Source organism: Ahaetulla prasina, chromosome 7, assembly GCF_028640845.1.
Source record: "Ahaetulla prasina isolate Xishuangbanna chromosome 7, ASM2864084v1, whole genome shotgun sequence".
Taxonomy (NCBI): Eukaryota; Metazoa; Chordata; class Lepidosauria; order Squamata; family Colubridae; genus Ahaetulla; species Ahaetulla prasina.
In genome coordinates, this window is record NC_080545.1 from 17,648,792 (window position 1) to 17,662,964 (window position 14,173).

The 14,173-nt window shown below is 39.5% G+C and overlaps 1 protein-coding gene and 1 long non-coding RNA gene across 2 annotated transcripts in view; one reads left to right on the top strand and one right to left on the bottom strand.

Moving 5' to 3' along the window:
* Window positions 1-298: 298 nt before the first annotated feature.
* On the bottom strand, window positions 299-988 carry LOC131201701 (uncharacterized). Its single transcript, XR_009155955.1, has 2 exons — window positions 850-988; window positions 299-380 (listed from the first exon to the last, which is right to left on the bottom strand). It is a non-coding gene; the product is annotated as an uncharacterized LOC131201701 (long non-coding RNA).
* Window positions 989-1,031: 43 nt separating this feature from the next.
* Window positions 1,032-14,173, top strand: part of CPNE8 (copine 8) — a 77,951-nt gene continuing 64,809 nt past the window's right edge. The window contains 1 exon segment of the mRNA XM_058189800.1: window positions 1,032-1,303. Coding sequence (XP_058045783.1) covers window positions 1,170-1,303 — 134 coding nt within the window. The 5' untranslated portion in view covers window positions 1,032-1,169.

Consider the following 14,173-nt stretch of genomic DNA (forward strand, 5'->3'; position numbering starts at 1 on the left):
TCTGTAAATATTTTCACAGCCCTCTTAACTCACAAACCCGATTAATTTGTGGTAAACTTTGTCACTTTAGAAGCCTAGGCAATTTTAAAGCCACAAGTTTCTTGCCGGGAACCGCCTGGCGTCACAGACACCCCCCACCCTCTTCCCGGATTGCACAACGCAGGAATGTCACACCCCACGAACGTTCGCCAGGTTGTGTGGGGAAGAGGGAGTGCCCGGTGCCAACCGGAGCGTCACGGCGGGTCAGGAAAACACACACACAAAAAGTCTGCGTCGAGGATTTCCCGCACCCAACCCACCCGGAGGATCGTGGGGTGGGTGGCTCCCGTCTTGGCTGTCAGCCCGTGGGGGTTGAGGAAAGCTCCCACACCCAGCAAGATCTGAGGGGAAAGAAGAAGAAAAAAAAGCACAGCTTAATCGCCGCAACCAGGGTGGACTTCGCCTCATAGCCTAAATAAACCACACTGACTGGCTAATCCGAGTTGGGGATGTCTCACGAGGCGAATGTTCAGTAGCTTCTCCTGCAGCCTTAAGGAGAAGCCGCAGCGTGGGGATCGGTTGACAGGCTTGTAAAACTCGCCGCTGGTTTCTTGGACTCTGTGTGTGTGTGTGTGGTGTGGTGTTGTTTTTTTGGAAACTTTCCGTCAGTGGCAAGTGCCCCGCTGAGAGTCCCGTCTGCCACGTAGTACGAACAACACTTGAACTTTACGGGGAAACGCGCATCTTCACCGCATCCGGAGATTCATCACCTGTCCCCCCCCCCCGCGCTCCACTCCACCGCCTCCTTGAGAACAGGGAGCCAAAATCGGCTTCGCGCCAAATTCGAGACACCCCCACCCACCCACATACCCAGGGGAAGGGTGGTGGCGGGGGGGAGGACACGTTCACGCACGTCTCCCTTAGGCGGTGACGTCACAACCCCACTCCGTCCCTCGCGCCCGCTGTCCTTTTCCAAGCAGTCCGCGCTCGGCATTCGCAGACCCGCGCGCCTCGCTTAGCCGCTCCTTCCCTCCTCCTCCTCCTCCTCTTCCCCCCAGCCCGCCCCTCCCCTCAGCGCGCGCGCTCCGTGCCTGCCCGCTAAATTCCGTTAGCACCACCTCTTCCACCCCCCCACACACCCGCCACCCGGCCCCCTCCCACAGTCCTCCTCGCCCCGCCTTTGGCCCCACATGTTCGGTCCGGAAAAACTGTTGGGGCAGCTGCCCAAGCTGGAGAGATACGGGAATATGGCGTCCGTGGGGGATTTTAACCCGGTGAGCGCCAACGTCCCGGCTACCCGAGTGGAGATCTCCGTGTCTTGCAGGTGAGGCGAAGGGAGAGAGGAAAGGCGGCGTTTTGGTGAGGCGCGTTTGTCCTCGATTCGGGGCGAAGGCGCTTCCCGTTCCTGGACGGGGCGACAAAAGGGTCGGGGGAAGAAGGATAGTGGGAGTGGGGGAGCCGCCACGCCTTTCTGTGGGGCGAGCGAAGCGAACGTGTGAACGGGGGGGGGGGAAATCTGCTTTGCCTGGCTGCCGCCTTGGGGGGGTCGCAACCGTCGGAGTAGCGTCGTTTTTTCTCCCCCCCCCTCAAATCCTGCTGAGTGCGGGAGCTTCCCTCAACCCCCCCACACGGGCTGACAGCCAAGACGGGAGCCACCCACGCCACGATCCCCCGGGTGGGCTGGGTGCGGGAAATCCTCGACGCAGACTCCCCCACCCTCGGTGCGTGTCAGTGGTTTTCCTGACCCGCCGTGACGCTCGGTTGGCACCGGCCCCTCCCTCTTGCCCACACAACCTGGTGAAAGTTCGTGGGGTGTGAAATTCCTGCGCTGTATAATCCAAGAGGGTGGGGTGGGGGGGGTGTCTGTGACGCGCACCCGCCGGGCAGTTCGCAGCAGGAACTTGTGGCTTGGAGGTTGCCCTGTGCTTCTAAAACCGACCCCAAGATCACTAAAAATCAATCAAGTACGGGAGAGTTGAGGGACGAAAAAAAAGGGGGTGTTAAATTTAAAAAGGAAGGCTACTCTTGGGCTCGATTCGGGTATTTGGGGTAGGAAATGCTTCTGGCATCGGTCTTTGCTTAGGGTTACTATTTCGACATCCAGCCAAAAGGGTTTTATTTCCTCCATGCTGAAAAGTTGTTAAATTCCTTCAGCTCTACGAGGCTGAGACAAAAGCACCTTTTCATCCTCCTTTCCACACAGTTGACCTGGTTGGTACTGTACCTGTAACTTCAGTCTTTGTGAACCTTTTCGGGATAAAACATGCAGAAGATATAAAAGCCCCCTTTATCTTAAGCCCCATATTATTGATTTTTAAAAGATGCTAACAAGTGGAAAATACTGACTTAATTATCTCTGGGCAAACAATGTCAATAATAATGCATCTTCCAATTTTCCTTTGGAGATCGATCTATCTATCTATCTATCTATCTATCTATCTATCTATCTATCTATCTATCTATCTATCTATCTATCTTCAAGCGAATTGTTTGAAATTCTGTTACTAGGAAATGATTAATCTAATTTTTCCTCCATTCTACTCACTCTGTTTCTTCCTGCAATCCAGTACTGGTCTTTTGAAAATACATTTTTTATCATGGTGGTTAAGGAGACAGAGAAAATTGATACTGTGCATTATGAAATCAGCTTTCTAAGGAAACAACCTTAGGAAATTTTAGATAGACATGTTCTGGAGTTTAATAAAGAATTGTAACTTACGTCTATTAAAGCTAACAGCTAAAGGAAGAAAATGATTACTTCTTATGGTTTAAAATTTAGAGAAAAGACTTCATATTTTTGTTTACAGATGTCTTGGCTTCTTTTGAAATGTTATCCCAGTGTGATTACCTCATTTTCAGAGTCCTCTATAATGAATAAAATTAAATGGGAATTGAATTGTCTTTTCTCATTTCTGAATACTTGTAAAAAAAATTGCGCTACTTTAATTTTGCACTACAGACATAGAATGGCATTTTTCTGCTGTTTACAATATTGGTAATCAGGTTCGGTTCTTTTGTGTAAGCAAGAGAATGTAGCCACCTGTTTATGATGTTGGGAAAATGTGATTCCAGATTTTGGAAAATTCAGACTTTATTTGTTGTAGCAGTTAATTTCCGACCATTCTTTCATTATAGATACTTAACTTCCTCCAATTGTTTGGGGAAATGGCCTTTCTTTGGAGGAATTTGTGATAGCTACAAATGGAAGAAGACTGTTCAACAGAGTACACCAAAACAGAAATTTTACATTGAAGCCTATGTGACACTGAATAAGCTGTTCACTATGATGGCATTTCCACATTGGAAGCAATTTCCTTTAATACCTTTAAGACTGGTACAGAAGAATTTGAAGGAATATTTCATCGTCAGTGGCTATAATATATGTGGCTATAATTACTTAAAACATGATGGGACACAATGTTAATAAAGAGCATTAGAAATAGACTGATATAGCAAACCAATATCAATTTGGAGGATGTAGAAAAATTATTATGTGATCCATGATGTTTGATAGATTCAGCATGTTTTAACATTGGCATTCTAATTAATTGTCTGATGCTTTTTATGGCAGCCTTCTTCTCAGATCAAAATATGATGCCCTTTTAAAATCATTATTTGTTCATTTTTATTATTTGGTTATTCTGTTCCTTCCTCCAATAAAAGATACACATATGACCAAAATTTACTGGTATGTTACTAAACGAGACAGTTGAGTTTTGCCCCCTTTTATGTGAAACCTTACTTGCCATAGTTGTTACGTGAATCTGTAGTTGTTAAATTAGTAAAACAGTTGTAAACTGAATCTGCTTTTCCCATGTCATAAATGTCATAAATATGAACCAGTTGCCAAGCATCTGAATTTTAATCTCATGACCATGGGGATGCTGTTGAAGTTAAAAGTGTGTTATAAGGTTCAGTAAAAGTCAATGTCACTTTTTTCAGTGCTGTTGCAACTTTGGTTATAAACAAATGGTTGTAAGTCGAGGATAGTATTGTACTTTCTCTGCTTTTGTGTACAAAATCTATCATTAGGGATAATGAAGGTATTGCACGCTATAGAATTAACTAATTAGATCAAAGTAATCTGTTCGATCTATTAACACTTTTTGATGAGTTACATCAAAAGCTGTCAGTGAATTATCTCTGCCCTATCTATATCCCTGGCTTCCATGATTTCTAATTCTCATTTGAAAGGTTGTGGATCCTCCAAAGGAGATTTTGGTTGTGCCTAAAAAAATTCTTACTACACAGGAGCTGATTTTTAGAAAGTGGAAAAGATCTGATCTGTCTCTGCATGATAGACTTTTCAGAATTTGCCTGTGTAGCACTTATGTTTACGTTAAAAAGCTATGTTACAAACTTTTTTTTAAGCTTGTTGTGGGTATATTCAGAGGATGCAAATGTAATGTCAGAGCTAAAAACTTATCCTTGTGATAGTAATCCCTAATAAATGTCCCACCGTAGCCAATCTGTTTGGAAATTATTTTATTTTATTTTATTTGTTTGTCAAACATGTACATGTATGAACATAAGCATGAAAAAAAGGAAGTAAATGCAGATAAATGGAGACAGTAAGACAGGGACGGTAGGCACGCTGGTGTGCTTATGCATGCCCCTTTATGGACCTGCTAGGAAGTGGGGTGAGGTCTATGGTAGACAGTTTAAGGTGGAAGCTGTGAGGGTTTGAGGATGTAACAGCGGAGTTAGATAGAGCATTCCAGGCATTGACCACTCTGTTGCTGAAGTTGTATTTTCTGAAATCGAGTTTGGAGCAGTTTACCTTGAGTGTGTATCGTTGACAGGTAAGACGTTGTAGCAAACAATTTTGTGTACTATGCTTAGATCACACCACAGGTGGCGCAGTTCCAGATTGTCCAATTCCAAAATTACAAGCCTGGTGGCATAAGGGATTTTATTGTGAGTAGAGGAGTGGAGTATTCGTGAAATATCTCTCGACCCACTGAATTGTATTAATGTCCGATATACAGTGTGGATTTCAGGCAGTCGTGCTGTATTCGAGAATTAGTCTGGCAAAGGTTTTGTATGCCCTAGTTAACAATTCAATGTTATGGGAGAGGAAGCTTCACAAAATATAAATGCAAATAAAATAAATAAAATAAATAAAATAAAATAAGGTTAACAACTCTTAATGCTTTTTTGGCAATGCTGTTACAGTGAGCTCTGGGACTTAGATCGTTTGAGATAAGTACTCCTAGGTCTTTGACACAGTGAGGGTCATCTATGAGATTGTTTCTGTCTAACTTGTATTTGGTGTTCTGATTTTTTTTGCCAATGTGTAGGACAGAGCATTTGTTAGTTGAAATTTGGAGTTGCCAATTACGTGACCATTCTGACACATAGTCTAGGTCACTTTGTACCGGCAGCAGCAGTGTCGGTGGTGTTAAATAATTTTACATCATCGGCGAAGAGGACGCAGCTGCTTTTAATGTGATCACATAGGTCGTTGATATAAAGCAGAAAGTGTGTGGGTCCCAAGACAATGCCTTGGAGGACACCGCTATTAACTGTGCTGGATTTGTCCAATTGCTGTATTATGGGGGTGGGTTGTTCCAAAGAGCTACTAAATGAGGGATTGAATCAGTATTTTATACCTGATTGGCAACTTGATTGGAAAGAATATACAGGTTGTCCTCGACCACAATTGGGCCCAAAATTTCCATTGCTAAGTAATAGAATAGATTAGATAGAATAGAATAGAATAGAATTTTTTATTGGCCAAGTGCGATTGGACACACAAGGAATTTGTCTTGGTGCATACACTCTCCATGTACATAAAAGAAAAGATACATTCATCAAGGTACAACCTTTACAACACAAATGATGGTCAATATATCAATATAAATCATAAGGATTGCCAGCAACAAAGTTACATTCATACAGACATAAGTGGGAAGAGATGGGTGATGGAAACGATGAGAAGATTAATAGTAGTGCAGATTTAGTAAATAGTTTGACACTGTTGAGGGAATTCTTTGTTTAGCAGAGTGATGGCCTTCAGGAAAAAACTGTTCTTGTGTCTAGTTGTTCTGGTGTGCAGTGCTCTATAGCGTCGTTTTGAGGGTAGGAGTTGAAACAGTTTATGTCCTGGATGTGAGGGATCTGTAAATATTTTCACGGCCCTCTTCTTGATTCGTGCAGTATACAGGTCCTCAATGGAAGGCAGGTTGGTAGCAATTATTTTTTCTGCAGTTCTAATTATCCTCTGAATTATCCTTTCTTGTTGGGTTGCAGAACCGAACCAGACAGTTATAGAGGTGCAAATGAGACACTCAATAATTCCTCTGTAAGTAAGACAGTTATTAAGTGAATTATGCCCCATTTTAGCATGTTTGCGCCATGGTTGTTAAGTGAATCACTAGAGCGAATCATGTTAAGAGAAATTGGTTTCCCCCATTGACTTTGCTTGTCAGAAGCTCTCTAGAACTACAGGATGCTAGGTAAAGGTAAAGGTTCCCCTTGCACATAGGTGCTAGTCGTTGCCGGCCCTAGGGGGCGGTGTTCATCTCTGTTTCAAAGCCGAAGAGCCAGCGCTGTCAAGACGTCTCTGTGGTCATGTGGCTGGCATGACTCAACGCCAAAGGCGCACGGAACACTGTTACCTTCCCACCAAAGGTGGTCCCTATTTTTTGTACTTGAATTTTTACGTGCTTTCGAAACTGCTAGGTTGGCTACAGGATGCTACAATTATCATAAATAAATGCTGGCTGCCAAGCACCTAAAGTTGACTGGGGATGCTGCAACAATCATAAGTGTTATAAGTGGTCATAAAGTCACTTTTTTCAGTGTCATTGTAATTTTGAACAATCATTAAACAGGTCAAGGGTTACATGTAGCAGAATGTTTTTGATCTTTTCTATTTTGGAGAGAGGAAATCTACATAGTGGGAATGAGCACAGGAAATTAAAAGACAAACTCCCATCCATAACGTCTCCGAATGTGAAAAAATGACCCACAGTTACCTTTTGGTGGGGATTGCTTCAAACTCTGGAGGGGGTTAATTAGGTGAAGGGAATAATCCAGTTTGATACATAGTCTTTGCTCTCACTAAGACTCCCTCCCCCCATTGATTGATTGAAAAATAAAATATCAGTTAAGGGCGGATATAGGAGGCCATTGCTTCCTGCTCCCATTGCCATCTTAATTTTTGAATTCTTCCTCACATACTGTATCACCAAAGTGTACTTATTTATAAATCAATTAATTTATCGGTTGTATAACTCAAAGCAATTCTCTGTGGCATATAACATAAATTACATCATTTCCTGCTAATTTTGGGGCTGATCTTCAAGTGCTGATGATCCATGGAATACAGAAGGCCATGTTGCTCACTAGGCTCTAGAAATTACAAAGTCCTTAACAAAGGAAGCGATAGTGCCTCCTAGAGGAAAAAATGTATTCTTGTTTTTGCATTTGAGAGTTTCACTATGCAACTTATGGTATGTAATATTCGTTTATAAATTCATTATAGTGCCACTGATACTTTAAAGAACAAAAAACTTAGCTATATATAAGTCCTCAGGTAGCAAACATTTTTTTAAAAAAATTGGAATAAAGGTGGTTAGCAATATGAAAATAGTTTTCTTTGCCACATTATGCATTACAGTGTTTAAAATAAAATTGTAGGAAGTGTGCCTTTTTTTTTCATTTTTAGAAAAAGAAAATTGTAGAAAAATTCTCAGTATTTTCTTGGGTTTTTTTTCCTATCCTTTCATTTCTAATGATATCTTCTGTACACATTCAAAACGGGTAAAATCTACTTACCTTCCTTACCGGTTTGGAAGTGCGCACATGCATCACATGTGCGTGCAGCCCTTCTGCGCATGTGCAAAACCTGCACATGCGCAGAAGGTAAAAAACACATTATTTCTTGGTTAAAACCTGGAAGTAATGACACCAGGGTGGATGGGTGGAGATTCGCTTCACCATCGCTTCCGGATCGTCGAACTACCGGTCACGATCGCTACTGGATCGTGTGATCCGGGAGCATTTCACCCCTGATTCAAAACCAACATCTGCATTTATTTACTTAACAGATTTGTAACCTTTTTCGTTCAGGAATCACGTTGGCATACCTACTGCTGTTCCAATTTTACCATACAACACCTGTGTGAGGTAGCTTGGGGCGAGAGAATGCGACTGGTACAGAATTGTCCAGTGAGCTTTTCCACTGAATGTAGACCTAGGTTTTTCCAATGGCAGTCCATTCCTCTTATGCACCATACCAATCTGGTCCTTTCATTATAAAATAAGGTTTTATTTGAAAATTTAGTAGAAATATTCCAGATTTGTAAATTGTGTGATGCATAAACATACATGGCAGAATAATAAGTGCACACTTACTACACATTATAAACATTCAGAGTATTTTATACACACTCTGACATTTAGATTCTCTACATGCTTCTAGATCATTTTATTTTCAGTAATGCACCCAATAGCAAAGCATGTACCAGATTTTTTAGCATGTCTCTCTCAAACAGGAAATGTGAAATATGCTCTAGGAGTGTAAAATATTTTTTGCATTAGATAGAAAGGCAAACATTGATCTATACACATTTAAAGGTGTCTTGATTTCAAGGAAGGAGATATTTTACCTATGTTTATTTTACCTATGTTTGTAACATAGGAGGTGGAATGATACCACAGTGAAATAAAGTCAAAAGATTGTATGGAATGTTGGACAATGGCCATTTCCTCATTTTTCATGAAGGGTAATCTAAAGTCTGAAGTCTAAAGTCAAGTCTAAAGTCTGAAAGTAGAGGAGGAAGTTTCCAAGTAGTTTTCTGTATGGCTGCAGAAATCAAGTTACATTTATCAGTACACTAGCCTGTGCTGTAGCTCTCTGCTTATTGTTAAATATTTAACTTTGTCCTGTGGTTTGTCATTTTACTAATATTGTCTTTGTAGGGGCAGCTGTACTTGGTTTGCAAACAATTCTAAGTCTCCAAAACTGTAGATTAGACTGGGAAGTAAAAAAGAAGAAAGGTCAATGACAAACCTTTTATTTATTGTTACCAAGAATACTAGGTTAGAATGTTTATGTAATCATCAAAAGTTTAGGTGCTTATGCAATCCTAAAACAGATTAAGACTTTCACCTTAGCATCAAACATAGGTAAAGTTTTATAATGAGTAAATCTTGCTATCACTCTACTAAACAAATAATTCCCTCAGCACTGTCAAACTATTTATAAGTCTGCACTGCTATTAATCTTCTCATTGATCCCACCACCCATCTCCTTCCACTTATGAGAGTATGATTATAACTTTGTTGCTTGTATCCTTACAATTTATATTGATATTGTTTCCTGATTGCTTATTTGTATCTTATGACTATCATTAAGTGTTGTACCTTATGATTCTTGATGAATGTATCTTTTCTTTTATGTACGCTGAGAGCACATGCACCAAGGCAAATTCCTTGTTTGTCCAATCACACTTGGACAATAATAAAAATTCTATTCTATTCTATTCTATTCTATGCTATGCTATGCTATGCTATGCTATGCTATGCTATGCTATGCTATGCTATTCTATTCTCTGAGATGAGATGGCTAGATTGCTCAACCTATGACAATACGCTCCCTATTGTAGTTAAATTGCTGGTTTTATATAGTATAATGTGATGGATATTTATTTATATGTGTATAATTCTGTATTATAAATTATTTGATTCCATTCACATTCATTCACTGTTATAAGTTAAGATGATTTTAACATGCCTTTCTGACAATCATTTGGAGGCTTCCTTGTTGAATTATTTTTATTGCTCACTCAGTATGCAGGCTGGCCATTATAATGTCTTTATATGCCCTATTGAATAATCAGTTACGCACTATAAAGCTGAAGTCTGCCTGAGGAAATACTAATATGCTTTGCCTGGTGCTAGGTTTAATAATCTGGCTTTCAGCATCAGCCCTTATTTCTTTAACCTACCGTATCTTGCATGTTTATGACTATGTATGACTTTATATAATATTTGTGATTTTCATTCTCATTTTCAATTGGAAATCAAATCAATCTGTTGCATCTCAGGTTGCAGTGTCCTTTGCAACCTTCTAACAAGCAAAATCAATGGGGAAGCCATATTTTATTAGCAACTATGTTACTGACTTAACAACTGCAGTGATTCACTTAATAACTAATGGCAAAGAGGATTGTAAAATGGGGCAAGTCTTACTTAACAGCAGCCTTGTTTAGCAAAAAAAATTGGATGTACGTTAAGAACTACTTCTACTCCCTGATGTATGTGTGTATGTGTGTGTGTGTATACATACGTATAAGGGTGTGTGTTATTCAGATTAAACTTTCAGGGATGAATTACGAGAGGGTGAGAATTAGATCTAGGAAGATTCATATTTCTGAGAATTTTTAACAGAGTAACTTCATAGCAAGATGGGCAGCAAATTAACAAATCAATAAATAAACATAGCAAATTAGTATATGAATGCCATAATAAATAGTTCATTGGGATTTTATTAAACCTTGTAGTATTTATTTATTAAGAATTAATACTTTTTGGTTTTTTTTCTAAAAAATTGTTCCACAGAGGCAATAAGGCTAATTATTACTTAGAACATAGAACATAAATAACAGAGTTGGAAGGGATCTTTGAGATCTTGTAGATCAACTTCCTGCTTGAGCAGGAGACTCTATACCATTTCAGACAAATGGCTGTCCAATCTCTTCTTAAAAGTCTCCAGCACCTACAACTTCTGAAGGCAAGCCATTCCACTGGTTAATCGTTCTCACCATTAGGAAATTTCTCCTTTGTTTTAGGTTGCTTCTCCCCTTGTTTAGTTTCCGTCCATTTTTTCTTGCCTTCTCCTGCTTTGAAAAATAAATTGGCCCTCTTCTCTTTGTGGCAGCCCCTCAAATATTGAAACAATGCTATCATGTCTCCCCTACACTAGACATATCTAATTCCTTTCACGAGACATACCTAATTCCTGCAACCATTCTTCATATGTTTTAGCCTCCAACCCCCTAATCATCTTTGTGGCTCTTCTCTGCACTCTTTCCAGAATCTTAACACCATTTTTATATTGTGGTTACCAAAACTGGATGCAGTATTCCAAGTGTGGTCTTATTAAGGCTTTATAAAGTGATACTAATACTTTATGTGTTCTAGATTCTACCCCTCTGTAGTATTGCATTGGCCTTTGAGACTGCTGCCGCACACTACTGGCTTATAATTAAGATCCTTCACAGTTATTGCAGTTGAGTCAACCATTCTGCACTCTTTCCAGAATCTCAACACCTTTTTTATATTGTGGTTACCAAAACTGGATGCAGTATTCCAAGTGTGGTCTTATTAAGGCTTTATAAAGTGATACTAATACTTTATGTGTTCTAGAGTCTACCCCTCTGTAGCATTGCATTGGCCTTTGTGACTGCTGCCACACACTACTGGCTCATATTTAAGATCCCTCACAGTTATTGCAGTTGAGTCAACCATTCACCTAATCTATACCCATACAATTGGTTTTTCTTTCCTAAGTGTAAAATCTTACTTTTCTCTAAATTGAATTTCATTTTGCTAGATAGGCTCCAGTGTTCAGGTCTGTTAAAATCCATCTGGGTCTTGACCCTATCTTCTGGGGTGTTGGCTATTCCTGCCAGCTTAGTGTCATCTGCAAATTTGATGAGTTCCCCTTTTATCCTCTCATATAAATCATTTATGAAGATATTAAAGAGTACTGGGCTTAAAATAGAACCTTGGGGTACTCCACTGCTTACTTCCCTCCATGTTGATGTTCCATTAAAGACTACATGTTGTCAGTCAGTTACAAATCTATCTAGTGGTGGTGGTGTCTATCCCACGTCTTTCTATCTTATCAAGAAGTAGGTTGTGGTCTCCTTTGTCAAATGCATTACTGAAATCCAAGTATACTATGTCCAGAGCATTTCACTGGTTCACTAGTTTACTCACTCTATCAAAGAATGAAATAAGATTCGTTTGGCATAATCTGTTTTTGACGAGCCTATGTTGACTTTCGGTTATAATTTTGCTTGTTTCTAGATGTTTGCAGATTTGTTGCTTGATTATCTTTTCCAGGAACTCCCCAGATATTGATGTCAGATTGATTGGTCCATAGTTTCCTGGGTCTGGGTATTCTCCCCCCCCCCACTTTTTTTTTTTTTTGAAGATGGGAACCACATCAACTCTTTTCCAGTCCTCAGATAAATTCACTGGTACTCCAAGAACTTTGAAAGATATGGTACAATGGTTCTGAGGTCACACATCTCCCTGTTTCTTCAGAATTCTGGAATGTAATCCATCAGGACCTGGTGATTTGAATCCATCTAGAGATGTCAGGTGTTTGGTGTTCTCTTAACTTTTTCTTGCTCATTTTAATTTGTACTTCTAGTATGTCTTTTACGGCTTTGTTTTGGGGTAAGTTGGGTTGTATTTTCTTTTTGCATGAAGACAGATGCAAATAATTAAGCAGCTCTGCTTTTTCTCTACTGCCAGTTACTTCCTTGCCAATTTCTCCCATTAGTGGATTCATTGTTTCCTTGATTTTTTTTCTTGTTTTTTTATGTTTGGAAAGAAATTTTGTAAAATTATTTTTGACATTTGTTGCAGGTCTTACTTCATTCTGAGCTTTAGTTTTCCTGACTTCATCTTTGCAGCTTTGAGCTGTTTGTTAGTATTCTGTCCTAGATATGTGTCCCTCTTTCCATTTACTATTACTATTATTAATTAATAATCACTATTAATTATAGGGGTTTTCTCATGTAAAATAAATAATTAATTCATGTCTTTGGTTCTTGCTATGGCTTTGGTCTATATTTGTAGTTAAAATCTCTCCCTCCCTCAGTATATTCCCACTGCAAACTGTTCCTCAGCTTTTTTCCTATGTTCCTAAGATTTACCATGTTTTCTCAAAAATAAGACCGTGTCTTATATTTTTTTGAACCCTGAAATAAGCGCTTGGCCTTATTGCCATGCATTCAAAAGCCTGATTGGGCTTATTATCAGGGGATGTATTATTTTGGGGAAAACAGGGTATGTAGTTTGGTAATAATTCTGACCTTATTTTTTCCCATATCATTGCTTTGGATTATTTCTGATAGAAAAATGAATATTAGCAGAGGGCTTAGGTTTCCAGGTTGTAACTCAAGGGCAACAATACACCCTATTTTCATTTTTTAAATTTAAAAATAAATATGCTTTCAAAATTTCAAATGTGCTCCCTATTCTAAACATTTGGGACACTCATCCCTAGAAAAGAAGATGTCATTTGTACTTAAGTTTTTGTTAATCTTAAATGTAATAACCTTAATGTTCAAATACACTGAATAATTTACTATTCTTCATGTTAAATAAGTGTTTTTTCCACTTTCAACTTTTAGCCCCAATCCAGGAGCCTTCGTAGGCAGTCGACTCCGCAACAAACTATTTTTTGTGCCTGCAAAGGCTTTTGGATTGGGGCTAAAATGTGAAAGCAGAAGCAATATGCTCTGTTCCATATTTGGGTAGACCAGGTTGCCCTGATAGACCAGTCTCATTGAAAAAAAATACTTAATCTCCCCCTGGTACAGTTAACAAAATGAGAAGAGCCTGCGGCCTAGAGGTTAATACATCTGCCTAATATGCAAGCAGCCTGGGTTTGAATCCCAGAAGGGTATGGCTAGTTGTAAGAGCTAAACAGCTTGAAATAGCTATACTAGTCTCCCTGTATTTCTTTGTTGGTAAATTTAAATTCTTCATGTTATTATAAATTTCAGAATGGCAATCTAGAGCTCTAGGATGACAAATTTCAAATTCCCTCTTTCAATTCAAAGCTCTAGTAAGAGATTCTTTCCTGGCATTCCCTACCCTCCCTACTAAGGGAGTACAGTAACTGTTAAATAGTTACTCCCTGTAACTGTCCCCAAGAAAGGGATAATATGCAAAATAGTTCCTAAGAATTCAAACCAGTTTAAGGTTCTTGACAATTGCCTGAAACAATAAAGTTGGCTGAAACTGATTTTGCCTGAGTGGAACAAATGAGAAACAGACACCTTATTCAGAATACATCAGTGGAGGCATCCAGATAGGTACAGTGTCATCTTTAATTGTCATGTAAACATATCACAGGAATTGTATGGGTTCCAAAATTTATAGGGGATGATATTACAGCAATAGTTTCCTACCATATAGAATAATTCTTCTGGGCAGCAACTAA